Source organism: Mustelus asterias, chromosome 20 (genome assembly GCF_964213995.1).
Source record: "Mustelus asterias chromosome 20, sMusAst1.hap1.1, whole genome shotgun sequence".
NCBI classification, from domain to species: domain Eukaryota; kingdom Metazoa; phylum Chordata; class Chondrichthyes; order Carcharhiniformes; family Triakidae; genus Mustelus; species Mustelus asterias.
The window spans coordinates 67,612,392-67,637,817 of NC_135820.1; the positions used below are offsets into that span (position 1 = coordinate 67,612,392).

Below are 25,426 nucleotides of genomic sequence, written 5' to 3' on the forward strand. Positions count from 1 at the left end.
GACAGGAGAGCAAATGTTCCTCTGCCTCGCCCCAAACAGTGCTTAGAAAATGGGTGCAGTGCAGCAGAGAATTGGCTGCCAATTTTTTTCCAGTGATCTGCACCTGAATAGGTTGGCACTTGATCACTCTCTATGGCTTTTCTGAAATCCGCACTGGGTGGGAATGTAGGATGAAACCATAGAATTATAGAAGCTTGTAGCACAGAAGAGGCTCCATCATATCCCTGCTACGCCCCCACCTGAGCAATTTGAAGCAAATCCCATTGCAAAACTTCTTTGCCATAGAGTCATAGAAATGGCGACAGCACAGAAGCCCATCATGTCTGTGTAATTCACATTGTGCCACTTCCCTGCCTTTTCACAATAACCCGGCAAATTTGCCCTTTTCTGATAGAACAAAGAAAAGTACAGTATAGGAACAAGACCTTCGGCCCTCCAATCCCGTGGATGATCATGATTCCCTAACTTAACTAATAAAAAAACTGTCTGCTTTTATTTGGGCCATATCCCTCTATTCCCTCTCTATTCATGTACCCATCCAGATGCCCCTTAAATGTAGCTAATGTGCCTGCTTCCACCACTTCCTGTGGCAGCCGTTCCAGGCACCCACCACTCTCTGCATGAAATACTTCCCCCACACATCTCCCTTAAACTTTCCCCCTCTCACCTTGAATCTGTGCCCTCTTGTAATTGACACTTACACCCTAGGAAAAAGCCTCTGACTATCCACCCTGTCTATCTCTCATAATTTTGTAGACCTCTATCAGATCTCCCCTCAGCCTCCATCTTTCCAGTGAAGATAATCCTATTATTCAACCTCTCCTCATAGCCAACACCCTCGAGACCAGGCAACATCCTGGTGAACCTTCTTTGCACTCACTCCAAAGCTTCCACGTCCTTCTGGTGCTGTGGTGACCAGAACTGCATGCAATACTCCAAATGCGGCCTAACCAAGGTTTTACAACAATCCAATTTCCTTTTGGAAGCCTCACCACATGTTTATGCAGCATATTCCAAATCCTAACCACTCGCTGCGTGAAAATGTTGTTCCTCGCGTGGTCATTGCTTCTTTTGTCAATTCTCTTAAATCTATGCCTTCTGCTTCATGGTTCTCCTACCAATGGGACTAGTTTCTCCCTATCTACTCTGTCCAGAGCCCTCACGATTTTGAATACTTCCATCAAATCCCCTCTCAACCTTCTCTTTAAGGAGACGAGTCCCAACTTCTCCAATCTTTCTATGTAACTGCAGTTCCCCATTATCCCTGTATTTCAACGAAAATTACATGCAAATGAATGTCAGATGACTTTGCACATTTGCACCTGGCACGAGTGATGAAACTGATGGACTGACCCAATTTAAAACCTGTTGCTATTGCTTCATTAAATGTTTTCAAACATTTTCAAAGATGTCAGAAAGCACTTCTTCACGCAAATGGTAATAATAAAAAAACTACAACATTCTGCATCGAAAAGCTGTTAAGGCAATGTCAATTGAAAATTTCAAGCCTGAGATTGATATATAGATATTTACTCAGCAAGGACACTAAAAATAATGAAACCAAAGCAAGTAAATGAAGTTAAGGTACAGATTTACCATGGTTTAAATGGATGGCAGAATAGGCTTAAGGGGCTGAATGGCCTCCTTCTGTTCCTATCTTCTCATATGCAAGTGCATTGATAGAAGGGAGTATGGAAGTAATGCTGGTAAGTTTTCAGTTGTTGGTGCACTATCGCTGGAATTTTTATTTCCAACAGTTTAAGCCCAAGCAACTATTATGTTGGATAAAGAGAGCCAATCACACTTTAGAGGTATCAAGTTAACCGGGAACGATTGAGGTCAATTCAGCAATTGCACGCTGCCATTAGGCAGCCGCATTGACAGGACAATGCTGTATAACCCTATCTCCAAGTGCTGAACTTACTCTAACCCTATTCAAAGAGGTAGGGCCAGCAATACTTGGGAAATAAAAGGCACCAGGTAGGTCATGTATAGTACATTCATACTGATACAGACATATTAAATCATGAGACATGTGAAAAGGTCGTTCAGGCCACTTAGATCGGCGCAGTGTAACCTTTGGGAAGGTCTGCTGCCTGCTGCTGGATTGTCTGTATTCAAAAGAAACAGTGACTGTGCAGCCTGCACCTTTACCAGATTTATTGAAGGACGGGGACTGAAGTTTAGCATCCAGCGAGTGTTTCTTATATTTCATCTGCCTTTGCTTAATAAAAGTTGTACAAGGTTTTAAGACAAGAAAAATGGCAAACAGAAAAAAAAAAGTCTCAAAAAGTAGCAATAAAGTAGTCCTACTTGCCAGTCTGAACTAGTGTCTCGGTCAATTTCTGTACCAGTCACTTAGTCAGTAATCCGATAGCGGCTGCTGATGGGTTCTGAGGTAGTGTCTCAGTTAATTTCATGGTATTTCATTAAGTCAGTAATGTGATAGCTACCAGTGTTGCACGTTCCTGTACTGAACAATCAGTGAAAAAAGAAGAAAATGGAAAGCACAGATCCCAAGCAAATACCAAACTGCTTAGACAGTTTGAGCTGTGTCTTAATAGGAATTGGGTAGGCAGCACAGTTCAGTGTGCACAGATAATCCACAATGGATTCAGCAAGGTAGTAGTCTCCACACAGAAAGGGTGCTTTGTGGTGAGAAGTGAGTTACCAATCCGGGAAATAGCAAATAAAAATCTAAAAGCTGGATACAACAGGGTGATTATCATCTATATTTTTTTTTTGAAAAGATAGATTTATGTTTGGAGTCCGACCGTTCACTTAAACTCAGCTGGAAAGTTAAGCTATCTTTCTATCTATCAGTGCTGGGGGTTAACCTCTTGTGTGTTTGCAGCAGCTTTTGTTTTTACTTTATAAATTTGCTAACCGCTTTGTGGCACAGTGGTTAGCACTGCTGCCTCACTTCGATTCCTGGCTTGGGTCACTATCTGTGCAGAGTCTGCACGTTCTCCCCATGTCTGCATGGGTTTACTCTGGGTGCTCAGGTTTCTTCCCATGGTCCGAAAGACGTGCTGGTTAGGTGCATTGGCCGTGCTAAATTCTCTCTCATTGTACCCAAACAGGCCCTAGAGTGTGGCGACTAGGGGATTTTCACAGTAACTTCATTGCAGTGTTAATGTAAACCTACTTGTGACACCAGTGAATAAACCTAAACTTAAATTTGTGGGTAAAAGTTTCTTGTTCAGATAGAAACATCCCATTGATGCTGTTTTTCAGTCCACAGTTCAGCAAAAGAGAGCAGGTAGGATACTGGCAGAGTCTGTTCAAAGTCTTCACAATTCTATAATTTTCCTTTGGAGCACACAAATGCCATTACAGCTTTTAAAAAGTCAAGTTGAAACATGCTTTACCGTGCAGTAGGAGTCTCTTGCGAGGTTGCGGGATGGGGGTACAGGGCAGGGGGAGCAGGGGCGGGCGCAGGTGAAGAGTTAGGGGGCACATGTTGAGGGACGTATTTGCTGGTGAATCAAGTCTTCGATTGCAAGTTTTGGTTTTTTGCCTGGAGGATTTCCAAATTTCATTCTGCTACAACCAAAAAAGCCGCAGCAAGTAGGGGAGCAGCGAGAGCTCAGGTCTCTGAATGCTGAGCTGACATCATGTGGGGTCATGCCAGATGGAAAAGGAGCGATGCACCTCTCCACACGTAGAATCATAGAATCATACAATCCCTACAGTGCAGAAGGAAGCCATTGGGCCCATTGAGTCTGCACTGACCACAATCCCACCCGGACCCTATCCCCATAACCCCCACGTATTTACCCTGCTAATCCCCCAGACTCTAAGGGTCAGTTTAGCACGGCCAATCCTCCTAACCCGCACATCTTTGGACTGTGGGAGGAAACCAGAGCACCCGGCGGAAACCCACGCAGACACGGGGAGAATGTGCAGACTCCACACAGACAGTCACCCAAGGCCAGAATTGAATCCGGGTTCCTGGAGCTGTGAGGCAGCAGTGCTAACCACTGTTACCCCATCTAGCTATTTCTCTTGGAGGACAGTTGGGAGGTAGGCAAACATCCTGTAAAAAGGGACTTGGCTACAGACTCAACCTAACGTGTGATTTGTGAATGTAAAAGCAAGGAAGAAATTGTTCTCCTCACTCTGTTAATAAGGAAGAGAAGAAGATGACAGTTGAAAAACATTGAGGTAGATGATGCCGTAGCCATCTATCTTTTGGAATAGTAGGGCATAACTTTGTCTGAAAGGTACTTTCCCAAATTCCACTGTGGCGTTAGAGAGAGAGGCAAAAGAATGGTGTTTCACCCCAAGAAGGAAGGGGAATGGGGAATAATTGGTAACTAAATCCCCGTGGGTCTCTCTCATCCACGCCTTCATAATTAAATATTGAAAGGGTGTGGTACCTGCCTCTCCACCTGACCAAGGAGTGATACATAATATAGGCAAATGAAAGAGAAAGAAAGCATTGCGGAGAATTCAATAAAAAAAAGTGGAATTCAAGAAAGGTCGGATACTTTTCTTATTTTGAATCATCCAATGGAAAATAATTTTTTTAAGTATTTATTTTAATCCGTCACACTCAAGAGTTTCGACAAAAAGAAATAATTTTAATCTACTTTCTTTTTGAAAAAGTTTTCCTCATAAACCATTAGAAAAATAGCAGAGTTTGCAGCATAATTCCTTTGGGAATGCTTGGGGTTTTTAGACACTCAAATGGAAATGCGAAAATTGCGCCCAAGTCATTATACATTGCTGCTGCAAGAAATGATGAGTACATTTCGTTTAAAGAAATATGTTGTCATGTAGCCAGTGCCCACCTAGCATTCATGTTGTTTTATCTTCCAGTCTTAATATAAAACCCTGCCAACCTGCCTTACAAAAAAGGTGCAGGATAAGGAAGCCAGTTATATGCTGTTGGCAGAGCTTCTCCCCAGATCAGGCCAAGTTTGAAGCAATTGCCTGACAGGGAAAATCTTTCGGAATCATATTTCCAGTGGAAGTCATATTCAACCATTTAAAGGGGCACTGTACTAGCTGTGTAGACAGCAGTCTGCACAATATAATGGGTGATATATTGCTGTCATTAAAAGAATTATTGTGCACAAAATAAAACCCAAGGCTTTTAGAAAGGAAGAGTTTGTTTAAAAAAAAGTGCATTGAAAATATTTGAAGTGAAGGAATTGTGTGTTCCAGCACAATCATTGCAAACAACAAAAGAACAATAGACATTGTATTCCTGATGTTGTCTCTCGGCACTGCCGCACACACTTTGCCTAACACAAATTTCCTAATGCGTCAACAAGAACAACTTGCAGTTACTTGGCTCCTTTAATGTAATAAAATATCCCAACGTGCTTCACAGCAACATTATAAGACAAAGTATGACACTGACCCACGTGACGAGATAGTAGGTCAGGTGACCAAAAGCTTGACCGAAGAGGTAAGTTTTATGGAATGTCTTAAAGGAGGATAGGGACACTGAGAATCAGAAAGGTTCAGGGCGGGAATACCAGAGTTAGGTAGCTGAAGATGGGTGGCATGGTGGCACACTGGTTACCACTGCTGCCTCACAGCTCCAGGGTCCAGGGTTCAAACCTGCCTTGGGTGACTGTCTGTGTGGATTCCGCATGTTCTTCCCATGTCTGCGTGGGTTCCCTCCGGGTGCTCCGGTTTCCTCTCACGGTCCAAAGGTATGCAGGTTAGGTGGATTGGCCATGTAAAATTGCCCCTTAGTGTCCAAAGGTTTAAGTGGGTTAGCCCATGGGACATGTGTGGGGTTACGGGGATAGGGCAAGGGAAGAAGGCCTTGGTAAGATATTCTGTTAGAGAGTCGGTGCAGACTTGATGGCCCGAATGGCCTCTTCTGTGCTGTTGGGATTTTATGATTCTATGAAGACATGACTGCCAATTTTATTTTAAAGCGCGGATGCTCAAGAAGTTAGAATTGGAAGGGCAGGGGCACAGCTGTCACCCAAGGATGGAGGGCTGGAGGAAATTATCATGGAGGGGGAGGGCAAAGAGGGGTTTGAAATGCAGAAAGAGAATCTCTTTCATTCTTGAAATAAAGCGTAGCATCTAAGCTGAGCCTTCAGCATTTATGGGTATAGCGGCAGTCTTTGAACTAGTTATATATTTTCTGCAGAACAAAGTTCTATCTGATTTTAAAGAGTGTCCCTTGGAGCTCATCTTCCTCATTTGGAAAATAGGTTTCTTATGACATCCATCGTAAATTTCCTTTTCTCTAATCTCTGGTTATGTCCATGGTGATACTTGGGTGAGATGTATATAAGTCATAATCTGGGCTACTTTATCCAATCAAATATCTTCAAAAGATCCCCCAATATTTCCCCCCTGCTCCACAACCTCCCCAGGAAGCACATTCATTTCCTAGGCTGCAAAGCTTAAATCTATTTTAACTTTTTCCCCATTATGCAATCCTATTTGAGTTAACTTTTCTTTTCTATACCCTCTCTGACCCAAGTCTATCATCTCTATGATACGATGACCCAAATGAACATCATGTTCCAAGTGAAATGTATATCGCCAAGACTTAGCGTGTATTCTATTAGATTTTGTTAATGACTGGACATTGAAAGTGCTTTGTTTACTATTACACTACCCAGTCTAAATCCATTTATTTACTTATGTCCCAAGCATTTGGCCTATTTCTAATATTTATCACTGCTGTGTTTTATTTGCTGTGTGTCTTCCTAATTGTATGGTTGATATAAATCCATTTGACAGAATCACAGAAATGTTATGACACAGGCATTTACCTAATTGTGTCTGCACTCGCTCTTCAAATGAGCATTTTCATAGAATCATAGAATCCTTGCAGTGCAGAAAAGGCCATTCATCCCATCAAATGCACTGACTCTCCGACAGAGCATCCCAGTCAAGCTCTCTCCCCTACCCGATTCCCCATGTATCTAACCTACACATCTTGGGACACCAACAGGCAATTTAGAATGGCTAATTCACCTAACATTTTTTCTAATTTATTTGTGAGACATGGGTGTCGCTGGCTGGCCAGCATTTATTGCCCATCCCTAGTTGTTCGAGGGCAGTTGAGAGTCAACCACATTGCTGAGTGCAGGGTCACACGTCACATGTAGACAAGGTAAGGATGGCAGATTTCCTTCCCTAAAGGACATTCGTGAACCAGATGGGTTTCTACAAGAATTGACTATGGTTTCATGGTCATCAGTAGATTCTTAATTCCAGATATTGTTTACTGAATTCAAATTCCACCATCTGCCATGGCAGGATTCAAATCCGGTCCCCAGAATATTAGCTGAGTTTCTGGATTAATAACTGAGCAATAATACCACTGGGACATTGCCTCCCCTATGAGCAGGGGGTACATCTTTTTGGACCGTGAGAAGAAAGGACTGAGTTGAGGAGGAACTTCTTCACACAAAGGGTTGTGAATCTGTGGAATTCCCTGCCCAGTGAAGTAGTAGAGGCTACCTCATTGAATGTTTTTGAGGCAAGGATAGATAAATTTTTGAACAGTAAAGGAATTAAGGATTATGGTGAGTGGGCGGGTGAGTGAGTCCACGAAAAGATCAGCATGATCTTATTGAATGGCGGAGCAGGCTCGAGGGGCCAGATGGCCTACTCCTGCTCCTAGTTCTTGTGATCTTATGAAACCAGAGCACCTGGAGGAAACACGCAGACACGGAGAGAATGTGCAGACTCCACACAGACAGTCATCCAAGGCGGGCATTATACCTGGGTCCCTGGGGCTGTGAGGCAGCAGTGCTAACCACTGTGCCACCATGCCACTCTGATTTAGTGCCAAGTTCTACCTTTTCTCCTTACTCTTGCACATATTTGCAAACACATTGTTGTATTCTGCAAGTCCTTTGGTTTTTTTTGTGTCACATGCTTTCTTTCTAGTTCATTCACAATGCGATGCAAATAAAGTTTGGTCCACCTGGTCCCAAGTTTGACAAATGATTTATTTGCCCTCACCCGGAATCTCTGGAGGTGGGATGGGGTGGGGGGAGGTGGTCGTCTTCATTTCCTGTCGTAACTTTGGCTTTGCAGCGCTACTCTCTCACTCTGTCCCCCCAGTGAATGGATACAAGGCAATTAGTTAACACACATTGTGGAAAAAGAAAATATGCGATGCATGAATCTCCAAGGCTCTTGTGGAAATAACTAACAAACGTTCAAGAAGAATTTTAATAACCATTTTAGATATGCACCGAACATAAACCAACATTGGTTCATAATTTCAGGAACTCATTCCAGTATTTGCATCAGGCACAAGATTTCCGTAAGATGTAGGAATCCCCGCAGAGATTGTTCCGGAAAAAGTGGAATGAATACCAACCGGGATGATTTCTGGGCTGCGATCCAAAAAATACAAAATGGACTGAAAGAATTTAGGGTTTTTATCTTCAACAAAGAAACAAGACTAAGGGTTCAGAAGGGACATAGGACAAGTGCTTAATTTGCTGAAGAACAGTTCCAGTATAAATTAACAAGTTCTTTGTACTTCCCATGAAGCTTGGAATAAGAGGACATGACCACATGAGCTGGAAGAAAAAGCCTAACATGGAATTGGCCATGACTTCTTCCTTCAGAGGATGAGGAAATGGGCAGAACTACTATCGTAATCTGCAATAATAATGGGGCTGCTTTTCCTGTGGTTTGCTTCCAGGGACTGTGGATTCCCTGGGCACAAAGCACAGGATGCAGGGGAAGAGACCTGTTATTCTGGGAGTCCAGCCCAATTCCTGCCTCCTGTAAATAACCCTAGAAAGAATGGAATAGTGTGGGAGGTTTTAAGAGGACAATGTTGTGCGAAGGATGAGGTAAGTAATCTATCTTCTTCACATACAGTTGGCCTGAAATAAAATGGCATAGCTGGAGATGGGTGAATATGTAGAGTCCAAAGTCAACTTGTGCAAAAGCTAACTTTGTTTGGATGAAGCGGTTGGACATCTGGTCTAATATTTCTTTACATGGCTCAGATTTTTCTTGATAAGAATTGCAAAGTGCCTTGGAACATTTTATTTGTTAAATGCACTGTATCAATGCAAGTTGTTATTGTCCTTCTTCTTGGTGACAGAGGTTATGGGTGGAATCTTCCCATGACCCTGCAGGTGGGAGGATAATTTGGCGGGAGACCCGAAGGTCAGTTTTAAGTCAACGTGAAATTACAGCGGGATCTTCTGCAGGTGCCCACCGTGATCATAAGACCATAAGACATAGGAGCAGAATTAGGCCACTCAGCCCATCTAGTCTGCTCTGCCATTCAATCATGGCTGATATTTTTCTCATCCCCATTCTCCTGCCTTTTCCCCATAACCCCTAATCCCCTTATTAATCAAGAACCTATCTATCTCTGTCTTGAAGGCACTCAATGACCTGGCCTCCACAGCTTTCTGTGGCAGAGTTCCACAGATTCATCACTCTCTGGCTGAAGAAATTCCTCCTCATCTCTGTTTCAAAGGATCGTCCCTTCAGCCTGAGGTTGTGCCCTCTGGTTCTAGTTTTTCCTACTAGTGGAAACATCCTCTCCACGTCCACTCTATCCAGGCCTTGCAGTATCCTGTAAGTTTCAATAAGATCCCCCCTCATCCTTCTAAACTCCAACGAGTACAGACCCAGATCCTCAACCGTTCCTCACATGACAAACTCTTCATTCCAGGGATCATTCTTGTGAACCTCCTCTGGACCCTTTCGAAGGCTAGCACATCATTCCTTAGATATGGGGCCCAAATGGGGTCTGACCAGAGCCTTATATAGATGGATTGGGAATCTCGTTGGAGGCTGGCGAGAAATCAATTTCTATCCAGTTAATGGGCTGCAGATGAAGACCCAACCAAAATCTTCCCCCCCACCACCTACGCCCAATTCTCCGTGACCGCAGTGAGAAAACACACCTGTCCAGAACACGTCTGCACCAATGTGTGCAGATGTTGGGACTTACCTGCAGGAGGCCTGGGGCTGCAACCGGAGTTCAGGATGGAGGCCGCCAGCGAACCCTGGAACACCACAGCGCTGGATGGTGGGGGAGCATCTATCAGGTGGATATTCCAGCTTCAGTGTCATCGAGGAGATCCACCTTCCAGCCTCAGTGTGTTCCTGGAGACTCATCTACTTTCTTCAGGAGGTTTTTCTGTCTTTCTTCTTCTTTCATTGAACATGTCAGGAGCCTTCTAAATATTGCGCCCAGATATGGCGGCAGGACGTGCAACATCAAGCCTGTCCCTGTCACGGAACACAGTGCAAAACCCCTGGATGCATATTAAATTATACCATGGACAGAAGATATTGCACCTTATTAGACCATAAGATATAGGAGCAGAATTAGGTCATTCGGTCCATTGAGTCTGCTCTGCCATTCGATCATGGCTGATATGTTTCACAAACCCATTCTCTTGCTGTGGTCTCTCATCCATCTTCACAGCAGGAAATATCTCCATCCCTGCTACAGGACTTAGTCCCGAATGGGAGAATTCCACCCTCTTTGTCCAGAAGATGGCATTAAAGTGACATCAATAGGTTTCTGCAGCTCATCCTATAGATTCACAGAAGATGAATGTGTAATATTTTCCTGACTGACTCATCATGTACTTGGTTTAGCTGAGAGTGAGATGTCAGAGTAATGTAGACAAACAGATTGCTTAGACTAAAATGAAAGCTTGAATCTCTTTGTCCATTGTCGAATGTCTCTGTGTTAGGTTGGCCTTCGAACCCAGGCATCTTGTTGGTCTTATTGTAGCTACTGATGGATGCTTTTAAAATAAATTTATTTATTAGTGTCACAAGTAGGCTTACAATAACTGCAATGAAGTTACTGTGAAAATCCCCTAGTCGCCACTCCCCTAGTGCCTGTTCGGGTACACTGAGGGAGAACTTAGCATGGCCAATGCACCTAACCAGCACGTCTTTTGGACTGTGGGAGGAAACCAGAGTATCTGGAGGAAACCCACGCAGAACATGCAGACTCTGCACAGATGATGACACAAGCCGGGAATGGAACCCGTGTACCTGGCGCTGTGAGTCAGCAGTGCTAACCACGGTGTCACTACCAATGCTGTTTAATAAAACACTTAAACAGCTATTTGAAAGCTAGTGGTCTTCAGAACAATTGAGTATTTTGTTCAATATTTTTGTACAATTGTCAATCAGAAGAAAAATTGTAGAAAGCAGTAAAAGCAAAATATTCATAGCACGGATGTCCCAGTCATGAAGACAGCACATCATTTTACCTGTGCATTGATTGACATGATTTGAAGATTGATTTGACTTGATTATTATTGTCACATATATTAGTATACAGTGAAAAGTATTGTTTTTTGCATGCTATACAGACAAAGCATACCGTTCATAGAGAAGGAAAGGAGAGAATTCAGAATGCAGTGTTCAAGTCATGGCTAGGCTGTAGAGAAAGATCAACTTAGTGCGAGGCAGGTTAATTCAAAAGTCTGACGGCAGCAGAGAAGAAGCCGTTCTTGAGTCAGTTGGCACGTGACCTCAGACTTTTGTATCTTTTTTCCGACGGAAGAAGGTGGAAGAGGGTATGTCCAGGGTGCGTGGAGTCCTTAATTATGTTGGCTGTTTTTCCGAGACAGCGGGAAGTGCAGACAAAGACAATGGATGGGAGGCTGGTTTGCGTGATGGATTGGGCTACAATCACGACCTTTTGTAGCTTCTTGCGGCCTTGGGCAGAGCAGGAGCCATACCAAGCCGTGATATAACCAGAAATAATGTTTTCTATGATGCATCTGTAGAAGTTGGTGAGAGCTGTAGCTGACATGCCAAATTTCCTTAGTCTTCTGAGAAAGTAGAGGCGTTGGTGGGCTTACTTAACAATGGTGTCAGCATGGGGGGGGGGGGGGGGGGGGGGAACCAGGACAGGTTGTTGGTGATCGGGACACCGAAAAACTTGAAGCTCTCGACCCTTTCTGCTTCATCCCCATTGATGTAGAGAGGGGCATGTTCTCCACTACGCTTCCTGAAGTTGATGACAATCTCCTTCGTTTAGTTGACATTTTTGATGCTACTCCTGTTCTCAAAGTATCAGTCTAACGGTTGAGAGAAGCAAACTCGTTGCAAACCATATAGGCAGGCAGTAACCCTTCAGTAGAATTGGCTGTGACTCGAGCTTACGTATTCTGCAGAACAAATGTATATGTAATGGTTTTGTATAATAAATCATTAATGTTTGCCCATAGCATGTAATAGCAAAACTATGCAGCACTAAACAATTACACATGCAGTTTCAAAAGTGCTCATATTATTGACCCACATTAATTGCAGCAATGAAAATCACGTTGCTGCAAAGATAGAGCAAACCCTCCAACTGGGAAATCCAAGGTTGAAAACTGGTCTCGCACTCAAGTTTCCCCTAAAGGATAACTTTTTTGGCTAGACCTGTTCCAATGAAGACTGATAAGTAACACGCACACACACACGGAGGGGCCTTTGCCCACACACGTATAAGTAGCCAGTGCAATAAAATAGCAACTTTTCAAAGTTTTTTGGAGACACCTGCTGGTTAGAATGCATTGCATTGGCGACCAGCGACCGTTCATGTTCAAAGGGACGGTTACCTTGGAGACAATTGAGGTCGATTAGAAATGCAAAACAACTCATTGTGATGAGCCATTAAGGAACACATGGTGGTGTATTTTGATATTTTAACCCTCCATTTTGAGAACTTGAACTCAGCCCAGCAATGGGAGGAAGCCTTTGATTGAAGCCCACAGATACGTTTAGAAAAAATGGGACCCAGTGCTCTCATTCGGCCCCATCCTAATAGCATTTTGAGTTCTCATTTCCCTCATTCAAAAAGCCCAGGTATATTTAAGACGTACGGTTTGGCATTGCGGTACAAAGTGTCAATTTCGCTGAGTTTCCACTAACTGTTAACCGATGTGAATCGTTGCCACAGTTTGATTTATAATAAAAATGGTTGCAGTTATTTTACAGGCATGTGCAAGAGGTCACTTCCTTGCTTCTGCGGGTGTCAGGTTTAGGGAAAGCCACACTGTTTGAAAAGAAAACCTGAGCCTTTATGGGACATGGTGGCTCAGTGTGTTAGAACACTCACTTTCACCTCTGGGACCTGAGCTTGAATGCAGCCCAGACTGAAAGGATTAAAGTTACTCCTCGCTGCCCCCTCTAAAGATCTTAAAGAAAGTGAGTTCCAGGCTGTGTCAGGGAAGTTTCTAGAAGGTACAAATACGCAGTACAAAATTATCTCTATCCACCACTAAATTGGTAAGCTGAAGCAGTGACTGGTAGCGGTACAAGAAAAAAACAACTTCTAATGTTCAAGTTCATTAAGCAAAGACAGAATAGAGGTTTTACTGTCGGAAACTGGTGTCTGCAGATCCCTGAGGCTCTTGTGAAGATTTTTCAAGGCAGGGGGAGGGGTGGGGGGGTTGGGGGGGCGGGGGGTGGGGGGGGGAGGCGATATTTGGGGGGGGGAGTCAAAAAATAATCAGTAACACTGCCGGGCTCTTGCTGAACATGTTTTACAACAGTGACAAAAAGTCATCTTTCAATAAAAGTAACACGCAACAGCACAATTAGTTTCAGACGGGACTAATTATATAACAATTCATTTTGGCCAGTAGGGAAGGAGCCTCAGTTATGTTTGTCTCTTGAGAGCTGTGCAGTTTGCAATTAATAATGGGGAGGAGGTTCCATGGTCGTAACAGGAGAGACTGAACAAGCAGCAGCCAGGGGTGGGCTTAGCATGAGTTTGGGAGGCAGGAGCAGAACATGGTCAGTACATATGCAGCACAGAGTGGTCTGGCTGCCTCATCCAGGAGGGGAGTGCATATGGAGAAGAGCTGAGAGAGTCACAAAGATCACCAAATGGCGGCACGGTGACACAATGCTTAGCACTGCTGCCTCACAGCGTCAGGGACCCGGGTTCGATTCCCGGCTGGGTCACTGTCTGTGTGGAGTTTGCACGTTCTCCCTGTGTCTGCGTGGGTTTCCTCCGGGTGCTCTGATTTCCTCCCACAGTCCAAAGATGTGCGGGTTAGGCGGATTGGCCATGCTAAATTGCCCCTTAGAGTCAGGGGGATTAGCAGGGTAAATATGTGGAGTTACGGTGATAGGGCCTGGGTGGGATTGTTGTTGGTGCAGACTCAATGGGCCAAATGGCCTCTTTCTGCACCACAGGGAATCTATGAAATGGTGGCGACCAAAAGTTTGAGCAATAGTTTGTGAGTGAATCTTATCTTCTACTATTCTCCAGTTTTGGGGCGAGACGAGGGATTTTAGATTCTAGACCTTCTCATGGAAAAAAAACACATTTGATGCCATGTTTGTCCAGCATCTACATTTGTTGATACCAGATTTTAGCACCATAATTTAGATGGGGAGTCCATGATTATTACTTCATTTGAAAATGAATCCTTTGACGGAAAATGTTTGAGAATCACTGCTGTTTGTAACTGGCAATGTATCTTATCTAAAAATAGTTGATGCTGACAGTGAGTGCATTAAGTGAAGTGTTCCTTTCCTTTCTTCAGAACAGAGCCCCCTCAGTTTGCTAAGTACAAATTCAACGCATAAAATAGGTTGTCTGTGGTCGACTGTGAAAGAGAATATTGAGCACGTTCAGTGTAGTAACGCTTCTTTGTGATCAACTTACTGTTAGAGTTAGGGACACAAACTGACACTCAGACACACCATGATAGGCAATAATGCATAGCCATTTGTTTACTTGTGTCGTATTTCTGTTGTTTCTACTCTCCGCTTTTTATCTTCCAGATAAAGATTAATGATGTTTGTCTCTGATTGGGCTTTCTTGCAGCTTCTGTTTTGGTCCTTAGGCAATGCAGACGGCAGGTCAGCAAGGTTTTCTTCATCCCAATCCCTCATTTCCCTTCACGGCTTCACCTGCTAATGCAGCTGAAGAGCTGAAAGAGCTAAATTCCGGAGGTGAGGTGAGAGTGACCCCATTCAGCAGCTTAAATATTCACTCCCTCCACCACCCACGCATAGGGGCAGCAGTGCGGGCCATATACAGGGTGCCCAGTAACAACCCACTAAAGCTCCTTTGATGGTACCTTCCAAATCCTTGACCCTTACCACCTAGAAGGACAAATTTATTTTATTTATTGATTAGTGTCACAAGTACAAACACTACAATGAAGTTACTGTGAAAGTCGCCCAGTCGCCACACTCTGGCGCCTGTTTGGGTACACTGAGGGAGAATTTAGCATGGCCAATGCACCTGACCAGCACGTCTTTCAGACTGTGGGAGGGAACAGGAGCACCTGGAGGAGACATGGGGAGAATGTGCAGACTCTGCACAGACAGTGATCCAAGCCAGGAATCGAACCCTGGCGCTTGAGGCAGCAGTGCCAACCATTGTGCCACCGCGCTGTCCTCCACCACTTGCAAGTTGCCTTGCAAGCCACTCACCACCCTGACTTGGAACTACATCACTGCTCCTTCACCGCCACTGAGTCAAAATCTTGGAACTCCTTCCCTAACAGCACTGGGTGTACCTACACCACACTGACTGCAGCGGGTTCAAGAAGGCAGCTCACCACCGTCTTCTTGAGGACGATTAGGGATGGCAATTGCCAGTGATGCCCACAGCCCATGAAGGAATAAAAGAGAAGCTCAGATTGGGCAAGTCCATGAGTGCTTCCACGTTTAGTTTAGAAGTGAGTCATTTGTGTCAAGGCTGATTGATGTTTTGTTTCACATAATCAAGATTAAAGTGAAACCAGTACTTCATGCTGCTGAATGAACCCCATTTGTGAATGTTAGTCAGTGTCGCATACACTTAGCCGGTGTTATTTCTGATTAGATTTTCAAAGCTGAGCTGGAATAGACTTTGCAGCTTTCAGAGTCTCTGCACATTAACCATCAAAATCAACATCTGCAAAAGGAATTTTACTGTAACTTCTCCTCATTCAGAGCAATCAAGTAGAAATACAGAACCAAACATTTCCTCGCGAGCTGTACTTTCCAACTACGTTCACTGGTTAAAACCTGTGATCTTGCTCATGGAATGCTAAAAGCCAACATGGGTTTCAACTTTGACCTCAGCATCTTGAGAGATTACAGCTAAATGAGACAGAATGTAGATTTTGGTAGGAGGGCAAAGGTTAAAATCATTTTTCTGGCGTTTGATATAACATCCGATGCCACATTTTCATCCCCAACTGATGCAGGAAGCGATCTTGACATGGGAAAGTTCTCCGCTGCAGACTGCGTGCTGACTAGAATATTCATCGTGCTGCACTTTGTTTAAACTCCAGAGTTTTTAATGTTAATTATGTTTTCGCAGGAGTGTGACCAGGTTCACATCGACGATGTATCTTCGGATGACAATGGGCAGGATTTGAGGTGAGCTGCTCGCTGTAAATAAGCCCCGCGCGGGCTGTTGTATTCTTCAGAATGTCAGCTGTGCACTAATTAATGGAACTAATGCCACTAACAGTCTTCCTCTCTCCTCCCACACAGCACGTATAACTTTGCAACAGATGGTTTCCAAACAGCAGCAGTTGGTGGAAACCTTTGTATAGGCTCTGGTGTGCATGGGGGTGTAGATTGGATGAGGAAATTAGCATTCCGCTATCGTCGAGTAAAAGAAATGTACAACACTTACAAAAACAACGTCGGGGGCAAGTATCTGCAATTTAGTAAATGCTGAAAACATTCTTACCGCAACAAACTAGGCGCAAAAGCTCTGTCACAAGTCATATAATGGACAGTTCAACTCCAGAATGAGTCAAGAGGAACCCTTCAAGTTCCACCATACTTGACTGCTCTTCCACTTAAGATAGAAATCCTATTTGTATCTCCCAAATGAGAAATTCCTTTCAAAGGGAAAAAGTAGGATGCCATTAGAAACAAAAAACAGATAAAGGATAGCACAATGATTCTGGGCTATTTCTGGATTTTTCCACAAGTAAACGATAGAACATACAACAGTACTGCACAGGAACAGGACCTTCGGCCCACGATGTTGTGCCGAACGTGACTCCAAATTAAACTAATCCCTGCTGCCTGCGCTTGGTCCATATCTCTCTATTCCTTGCATATTCATGAGCTAATCTAAAAGACCCTTAAATGCCCCTATCGTATCTGCCTGCACCACCACCCTGGCAGCGTGTTCCAGACACCTGCCTCTCTCTGTGTAAAAAAACTTGCCCCTCACATCTCCTAGAATCCTAGAATCCTTTGAACTTTTCCCCCCTCTCACCTCGCATGCCTCCCAGAATTACACATTTCAACTCTGGGAAAAAGATTCTGACTGTCTACCCTATCTATGCCTCTCATAATGTTATAGACTTCTATCAGGTCTACCCTCAGCCTCCACCACTCCAGAGAAAACAACCCTAGTTTTTCCTGCCTCTCCTTATAGCTCATCTAACCTGTCTGAACAGTAAACGTAGTAATTCATCACGAGCACAACAGTATGTAGCATTTCTGTTGTCAGATCCATATCCAACAGCACACAATGTTGCCAAAAGTGCCGATCTGTTATTCTTTGCCTCTCTTCCTGGTTAGTTTTGACTATGGAACTGTGCAATAACCAACACAACATGAAAATCAGTGACTCTCCTTAAGCCTGTGTTCTTTGTCATTGCGTAGGTTTAATTGGGACACCCAAGAGGGAAGGCTGGCTGCAGCTGAGGGCAGATATGGAGGCTCTAACTGATCTGTGGCTGACACATGCACTGAAAGCACTCAGTCTAATTAACTCTAGGTAAGTAATGTTCAGCTCACTGGCACCTTTTAACCAGCTAGATGTTGAAAACATGCTATTGGAGTGAAAGGCAGTAAATTAGCTGCTTTAGATCTTCGGAGTCTTACAAACTGCTTTTCTCGGTGGTTCTGTGTAATCTAGTTTCGTCCTGACTTTAACAGGCGTATTTGATCTTAGTTTGTCACCATTAATGTCGGTAACAGGATTGCTATTGGGATATGTTCAATTCCTAGTCAGCTTTGTATCACCTGCTCTGAACTGGAATGATATTAAGGGTGTTTCAATTCATAGAATCATAGAACCATACAGCACAGAAGAGGCTCTTCGTCCCATTGAGTCTGCACCAACACATGTGAAACACCTGACCTCCCAGTTAATCCCATTTACCAGCACTTGACCCATAGCCTTGAATGTTATGCCGTGCCAAGTGCTCACTCAGTTTAAAGGATGTGAGGCAACCCTCCTCTCTCACCCTTCCAGGCAGTGCAGACCAGACCATCACCACCCTCTGGGTAAAGACGTTTTTCCTCACATCCCCTCTTAAACCTCCTGCCCCTCACCTTGAACTTGTGTCCCCTCATGACTGACCCTTCAACTAAGGGGAACAGCTGCTCCTTACCCACTCTGTCCATGTCCCTCATAATCTTGTACACCTCGATCAGGTCGCACCCCCCCACCCCTCCCCAGTCTTCTCTGCTCCAATGAAAACAACTCAAGCCTATCCAACCTCTCTTTATAATGTAAATGTTCCATCCCAGTCAGCATCCTGGCGAATCTCCTCTGCACCCCCTCCAATGCAGTCACATCCTTCCTATAACGTGGCAACCAGAACTGCACAAAGTACTCTAGCTGTGACCTCACCAGAGTTCTATACAACTCCAACATGACTTCCCTGCTTTTGTAATCTAAGCGTCAATTGATAAAGGCAAGTGGCCCATATGCCTTTTTCACCAACCTACTAACATCCCCTTCTGTCTTCAGAGATCTATAGACAAACACGCCAAGGTCCCTTTGTTCCACAGAACTTCCTAGTGTCATGCCGTTCATTGAATACTTGCTTGTCAAATTACTCCTTCCAACGTGTATCACCTCACACTTTTCAGGGTTAAGTTCCATTTGCCACTTATCTGCCTATTTGACTTTCCCGTCTTGATCTTTTTGTAGCCCAAGACAGTCAACTGATCAATTGATCTAAATATCTCTTGAGTGAGAGAACAAAATAAGCAGCCAAGTCTTCACCTCCTGATTTCTATCAGATAGCCGCTATTGGAATGTTTGTGCATACATTGGTGTTTCTAGCCAAATAGCCTGTCAGAACTCACTGCCAAGGCAACCCCACAATGTGCAATGTCCAAAGATTTGCAAGTTAGTTGGATTGGCCATGGTAAATGCCGAGGGTTACGGATAAAGCGCGGAGGGGAAGGACCTGGGTAAGATGCTCTTTCGGAGAGTCGATGCAGACTCGATGGGGAAAATGGCCTCCTTCTACATTGTAGGGATTCTATGGATTCTAACTGCCACTTGAGTAACTTGTCAAGACTGAACAGATTCATTAGAAATTTTGTTTGGCAAGAGAGAAAATTGGTGAAAAATGGAGAAAACAAGTATCAGATTGTGCTTACATAAATGACTTGCTTTGGATATGAAGAAGATGCATGCTGGTGTGATTTCTATTCTTATTTGTCCATGGGATGTGAGCATTGCTGGCTTGGCCAACATTCATTGTCCATCCCTAATTGCCCTCGAGAAGGAGTGGTGAGACACTTCCTTGAACTGCTATTGCCTATCTGTGAACACTACTATAAGGAGGGAATTCCAAAGTTTTGGCCAAATGAAGATGAAGGGATGATGTGTGACTTGTAGGGAAACTTGGAGGTGGTCTTGTTCCCATGTGCCTGCTGCTTTTACCCTGTTTATTCATTAGTGTCACAAGTAGGTTTACATTAATACTGCAATGAAGTTACTGTGAAAATCCCCTAGTCGCCACACTGGGACGCCTGTTCGGGTACACTGAGGGAGAATCTAGCATGGACAATGCACCTAACTAGCATGTCATTCAGACTGTGGGAGGAAACTGGAGCACCCGGAGGAAACCCATGCAGACGCAGGGAGAAGGTGCAAACTCCACACAGACAGTAACCCAAGCCGGGAATCGAACCCAGGTCCCTGGCACTATGAGGCAGCAGTGCTAACCACTGTGCCACCGTGCCACCCTGATGAAACAACTGTGGCTTTTGAAGATGATGTGGAAAAAGCCGAGACAAGTGTGATTTGTAGATGACATTCATTACAACCACATTGCACCGGTGGTGGACGGGGTGAATATTTAAGGTGGTGGGTGGATGGGTGTCAATCAAGCAAGTTGCTTTGGCCTGGGTGTCGATGCTCAGGTCAGATTGAGAAAGTGCTCAGACAAAGTGGAGACATGTGTCAGAAAGTGGGACATCTCAGACAGTACAGGGAGGAACAACATTTCAGAGGTGATTGTAAAAATTTGAGTTGATTTCTTTTACAGATCGAATTGTGTGAATATTCTCGTTACAACAACACAGCTGATACCTGCCCTCTCAAAGGTATTGTTATACGGACTGGGGACAGTCTTCCCAATAGAAAATATTTACAGCGCTACAAAAACGGGTAAGCAGCTGTGAATTTTTAAAATGTTATGAAATTATTTAATTCTGCATTAAAGATGATGATCACCTTTTGGATGACATGTCATGTGTGTAAACAGTGGTCAGATAAAGGCAAACAGCGAGGTTTTGTCAAGCTATAGGGTTGTCAAACTAATGTTGACTGTAGAACTTGCATGATCAACACGATAGATAATTGAATTTAAATTAAAATTAAATATTTGAATTGAATGTAAATAGTTAGGCAATGTAAGACAGATACATTTGGATCAAGAACAAGAAAGAGACAGTGCAGCCTAATTACATTAATGGTTCTAAAGGGCCTAATGGTATCTTTTAGCCTAATTGCATTGTGACTGTATAGGGGACATACTCTTTTTAACCATGCTGCTCTGAGACACAGTTCAACTCATGACAGCAATGATAGACATTTATGATTTATCTTGATATTAAATATATTTCCATGCATACTTTTGAGTACTGTCCCATGAGTATTTTACACCAGTGGCAGCCACTTATCAAAATCAAACTTATGTGCAAACACTTTACAAAGTTATTACTGATCACCGAGATTGGAGCTCTGTTATTTGTAATGCTTACCTTTAGGGAAGGAAAGCTGCTTTGAAAGAATAGTTCAAAGGTTTGGAAGAAAAGCTGTCTACATTGTGGTGGGAGATGGGGTTGAAGAAGAACAAGCAGCAAAAAAGGTAAGCCTCTCATATTGAACTTCAACACATTCCAAGTAGATTAAATTTACTTATTCTAGCAATGCAGTTCATAGAATCATAGAATCACTAAGGTGCAGAAGAGGCCATTCAGCCTATCATGTCTGCAACGACTCTCCGAGAGAGCATCATACCCTGCAACCCCGCCCATTCCTGTAACTCCACCCCGCTAATCCCCCTAACCTACACATCTTGGGACACTAAAGGGCAATTTAGCATGACCAATCCACCTAACCCGCACACCTTTGGGCTGTGGGAGGAAACTGGAGCACCCAGAGGAAACCCACGCAGACACAGAGAGAATGTACAGACTCTGCACAGACAGTGTCCCAAGCCAGGAATCGAACCCGGGTCCCTGTGGCACAGTGGTTAGCACTGCTGCCTCACCGTGCCATCCTGTAAGCTCAGAGATTCATGAGAAATAGTTTGTTGCTTATGTTCCTCGTGACTTTTACACCATTTACATTAATGATGTCTAGATCTTTATACAGAAGAAAGAAAATCTTGTTTTCTTTACATTTCTTCTCTGGAGAGGATTTATAACTGAGAGCTCCCAATTCCTTGCCTGACAGAGGAAAATCTGTGTCCTGGACATCCATTTGACTGCCTGATTCAATTTTCAGTCACTCCTTTAAAAGCGAGCCTAGCTTTTGCGCACAAAGCAGATAAGCTATTCACAACAAAAACAGAAAATGCTGGAAAATCTCAGCAGGTCTGACAGCGTCTGTGGGGAGAGAATCTCTCTATTGTCTCCCCACAGATACTGTGAAGACCTGCTGAGATGTTCCAGCATTTTCTGTTTTTGTTTCAGATCCCAGCATCCGCAGTATTTTGCTTTTACCTGCAGATGTGCTACATTGTTCAAATATGCAAATTTCCCTACGCCGGGTGTAGAACCCAAGTAGCAACATCAATAGATAGATGAACAGAGAATGTACCATTCATACTGGTGCCAGTTATAACAAGTGTCGAGCTGCCTAACCCGATAGTCCTCTCTGTAAGCTACTTGGAGAAAGGTAAGTTGCTGTTTCCTTTAATCAATCCCTCCAAATTCCTCAGTCTCATTCTACCCTTCCCCTCCCTGCCAACTGGTCCTACCTTCCAGCTAGCTCCGGGAAAATGATGCCAAACAGAATCCCTTCATGAGGGACATTACAGATCCAAGCTGACAAGACAGTCCATACTCCTGTCTGGACTTGGTCAAACCAGATCCAAGCTGATAGGATGAGGCATTACACTCCCTCCCAGGCTTGATCTGAGCTTCATAGAAACAGAAACCCTATAGTGCAGAAGGAGGCCATTCGGCCCATCGAGTCTGCACCGACCACAACCCCACCCAGGCCCTACCCCCTCTTAGCCAAAAGGCCCAGATAGCTTTTTAAAAATTGCTTCAAGTGGAGCCTCAGTGTAACCTCACTGGCTTTGACCAAGTGCACAACCAGATATACACTTGATCTTAGCCAAGGGGCCAAGAAGCTCTCCAACTTTATTTTTGTTAAATCCAATCAAAAACCAAATTGGTCCAATCAAAATCCCGACAAGAGAGACATTACAGACCCAAGCTGACAAGACAGGGCCCATTCTTCCCGTCTTGGGCTCAATCTACATGATCCAAGCTGATTGGAGCAGGCATTGCACCCCCTCCAATGTTTGATCTCAGCTTCATCTTAGCCAAAAGGCCTAGATGGCGTTTTTTAAAAATTGCTTCAAATGAAGCCTCAGTGTAACCTTATTGACTTCTGTCAAGCACAGGATCAAACTTCTACTTCTGCCCGATATCTCTTATATTTCATTCTTGCCAGCCTTGGTGATGCCCTGTACCCTAAGCCTTGGTTCTTTACATTGGTTTCTCAAATGAACAGCAACCTATAAGATGCTCTGAGGTATTTTTCCAACTACAGATGGGTCCCAACCTGATAGCACCCTAAAATCTAGATGCCAGTTCTTCCCATTTATCTTTGAAATATATTGCTGATATATTCTAATTTGATGGAGTGGCAGTGGAATTCCATAACTCCACATATTGGGATGTTGGCATTGCACACAGTACCATATTCTGGGACTTAATCTTGTCAAAACAAATATATATATATCATTGCATACCATTACAGGAGAACTATCCTTCACTACTGTCAAATTATTCACGTTCCCAATTGTCACTGAAAGGACCTAATACAAGGGACGGCACGGGGGCATAATGGTTAACACTGCTGCCTCACAGCACCAGGGACACGGGTTCAAATCCAGCTTTGGGTCACTGTCTGTGTTTGCACATTCTCCCCATGTCTGCATGGGTTTCCTCCCACAGTCCAAAGATGTGCGGGTTAGGTGGATTGGCCTTGCTAAATTGACCCCTAGCGTCAGAGGGATTCGCAGGGTAAATATGTGGGGTTACGGGATTAGGGCCTGGGTGGGATTGTGGTCGGTGCAGATTCGATGAGCCGAATGGCCTCCTTCTGCTCTATAGGGATTCTATTCTATGAAGACATCACTAATTTCCTATCTGACAAAACTTAACCTCAGAAAATTTGAATTTAAAATTAGCTGTATTCTTCTTTTCATCCTATGCCTTAGGCTCTATATTATCCATCAATTTTCAGCATCCAGCCTGGGATTTCTGGGCGGGAAGGGATGGGGGGCGGGGGCGGGGGGGAGGGATGGGGGCGCGGGGGGGGGGGGGGTGGCTGGGTGTGGTGGTCTCTCCATAATGACAGATAGTGGAGATCCCATTGGATAAGCTGCCCTATCCCAGTAACTGGCTGATTGAACAAAGGTACGGCAGATTGGACCTACTGACATCAAAGAAAGCCCTGTTTCTCAGGGTCAGCACCTGAAACAACTGAGCAAACAACGTTTTTTTCCAGGATATTTAACTCTAATAAGCTTCAGTGGCTGTTTGAAGAAAAGGTTTGAAGTGGCCTCTTACTGATGTCTCCCGGTGTGAATGCCGCATGTGTGTAGTGAAGGCAGTGCGTGAAGAGCAGCCTGCATGCCTGTCTTTAGCTTGATTGATTGGAATGGCTGACTCAGTTCCACACCTGAGCTACACACAATAGCATGGAGAGAGACTTTCACTGCAAATAGCTGATATGCCAGCAGCAGTGATGGCTTTTGGCAATAGCTGGATCCCCATTTTAGCACGTACTGGTGACTTTCTTTTTTTAAAAAGTAATCGTGTCATAACAAATACTGAAACACAAAGAAAAGTAAGAAGCAAATGCTATGCATTTCGGGAAGTCAAGGTGCTTGTTTTTTTCTTGGACTGCAAGGAGGGAAGAAACAGGGCAAGAACTAACTTTCTGTTTGTATGGTTGAGGAGGTGGTAATAGTGTGATGTGGAGGTTAATAATCCATTCAATAGTTTTAGCTAACACAGTGCAGTGGGAATTGGAATTCTCCCAAGCCCTTGCCAGGGTGCTCGATGGCGGACATGGTGGGAGAATATGGCAGCAGGCCCAGAAATCAGTTTCACACCAGCGGGAACTTACAGTGGGATCTTCCACCAGTGCACGCCATGTTAGGTCGGGAAACCCGCCAGAGGCCAACATGAACCTCATTTCCATCCCATTAAAGGCCCAACCCGCCACGCCAGATTCTCCGCAGTGCTGGCGGGAAAGCATGCGGCATGAAATATTTCCGGAACAACATGGTGTGCAGACACATCTGGACAATGCCCAGGGCTGCCCCCAGAATTCAGGATGGAGGACCCCCCCGCTCAGCCCTAGACCCTGGAACATAGAATCATAGAAACCCTACAGTGCAGAAGGAGGCCATTCGGCCCATCGAGTCTGCACCAACCACAATCCCACCCAGGCCCTACCCCCACATAGTTACCCGCTAATCCCTCTAACCTACACATCCCAGGACTCTAAGGGGCAATTTTTAACCTTGGCCAATCAACCTAACCCGCACATCTTTGGACTGTGGGAGGAAACCGGAGCATCCGGAGGAAACGCACGCAGACACGAGTAGAATGTGCAAACTCCACACAGACAGTGACCCGAGCCGGGAATCGAACCCGGGTCCCTGGAGCTGTGAAGCAGCAGTGCTAACCACTGCGCTACCGTGCCGCCCCATGACAGCAGTGGATCCGGGGCACAGCTGCAGCTGGACATTCTGGATTAAGTGTCCTGGAGGGAGGTCCGTCTTCCAGCCTCAGAATGTTCCGAGAGATCTATCTTCGTTTTCAGGAGGTCCACCTTCTTTCTCCATTAGTGGGTCAGTGATGTCAGGTACCTTTTCAATATAGCACCCAGACACAACAGCCATTACATGATGACATTACATGCCATCCAGGCCTGATCCGCCACTGAATATGGTTTAAACACCCATCTGTATAATTAATGAGGTCAAGGCCGGAAGATTCGGCGTATTTT

General features: G+C 44.4%; 1 protein-coding gene across 6 annotated transcripts in view; it reads left to right on the top strand.

The window, feature by feature from the left end:
• The window catches only part of LOC144508601 (protein phosphatase EYA2-like), a 250,240-nt gene that overhangs the window by 221,467 nt on the left and 3,347 nt on the right, over positions 1-25,426 (top strand). For all 6 annotated transcript variants that reach the window (XM_078236741.1, XM_078236745.1, XM_078236744.1 and 3 more), the window contains exons 12-16: positions 16,268-16,326; positions 16,444-16,604; positions 17,578-17,692; positions 20,208-20,329; positions 20,932-21,032. In XM_078236741.1, the coding sequence (XP_078092867.1) occupies positions 16,268-16,326; positions 16,444-16,604; positions 17,578-17,692; positions 20,208-20,329; positions 20,932-21,032 (558 nt within the window). The remainder of the gene's footprint in view (positions 1-16,267; positions 16,327-16,443; positions 16,605-17,577; positions 17,693-20,207; positions 20,330-20,931; positions 21,033-25,426) is intronic.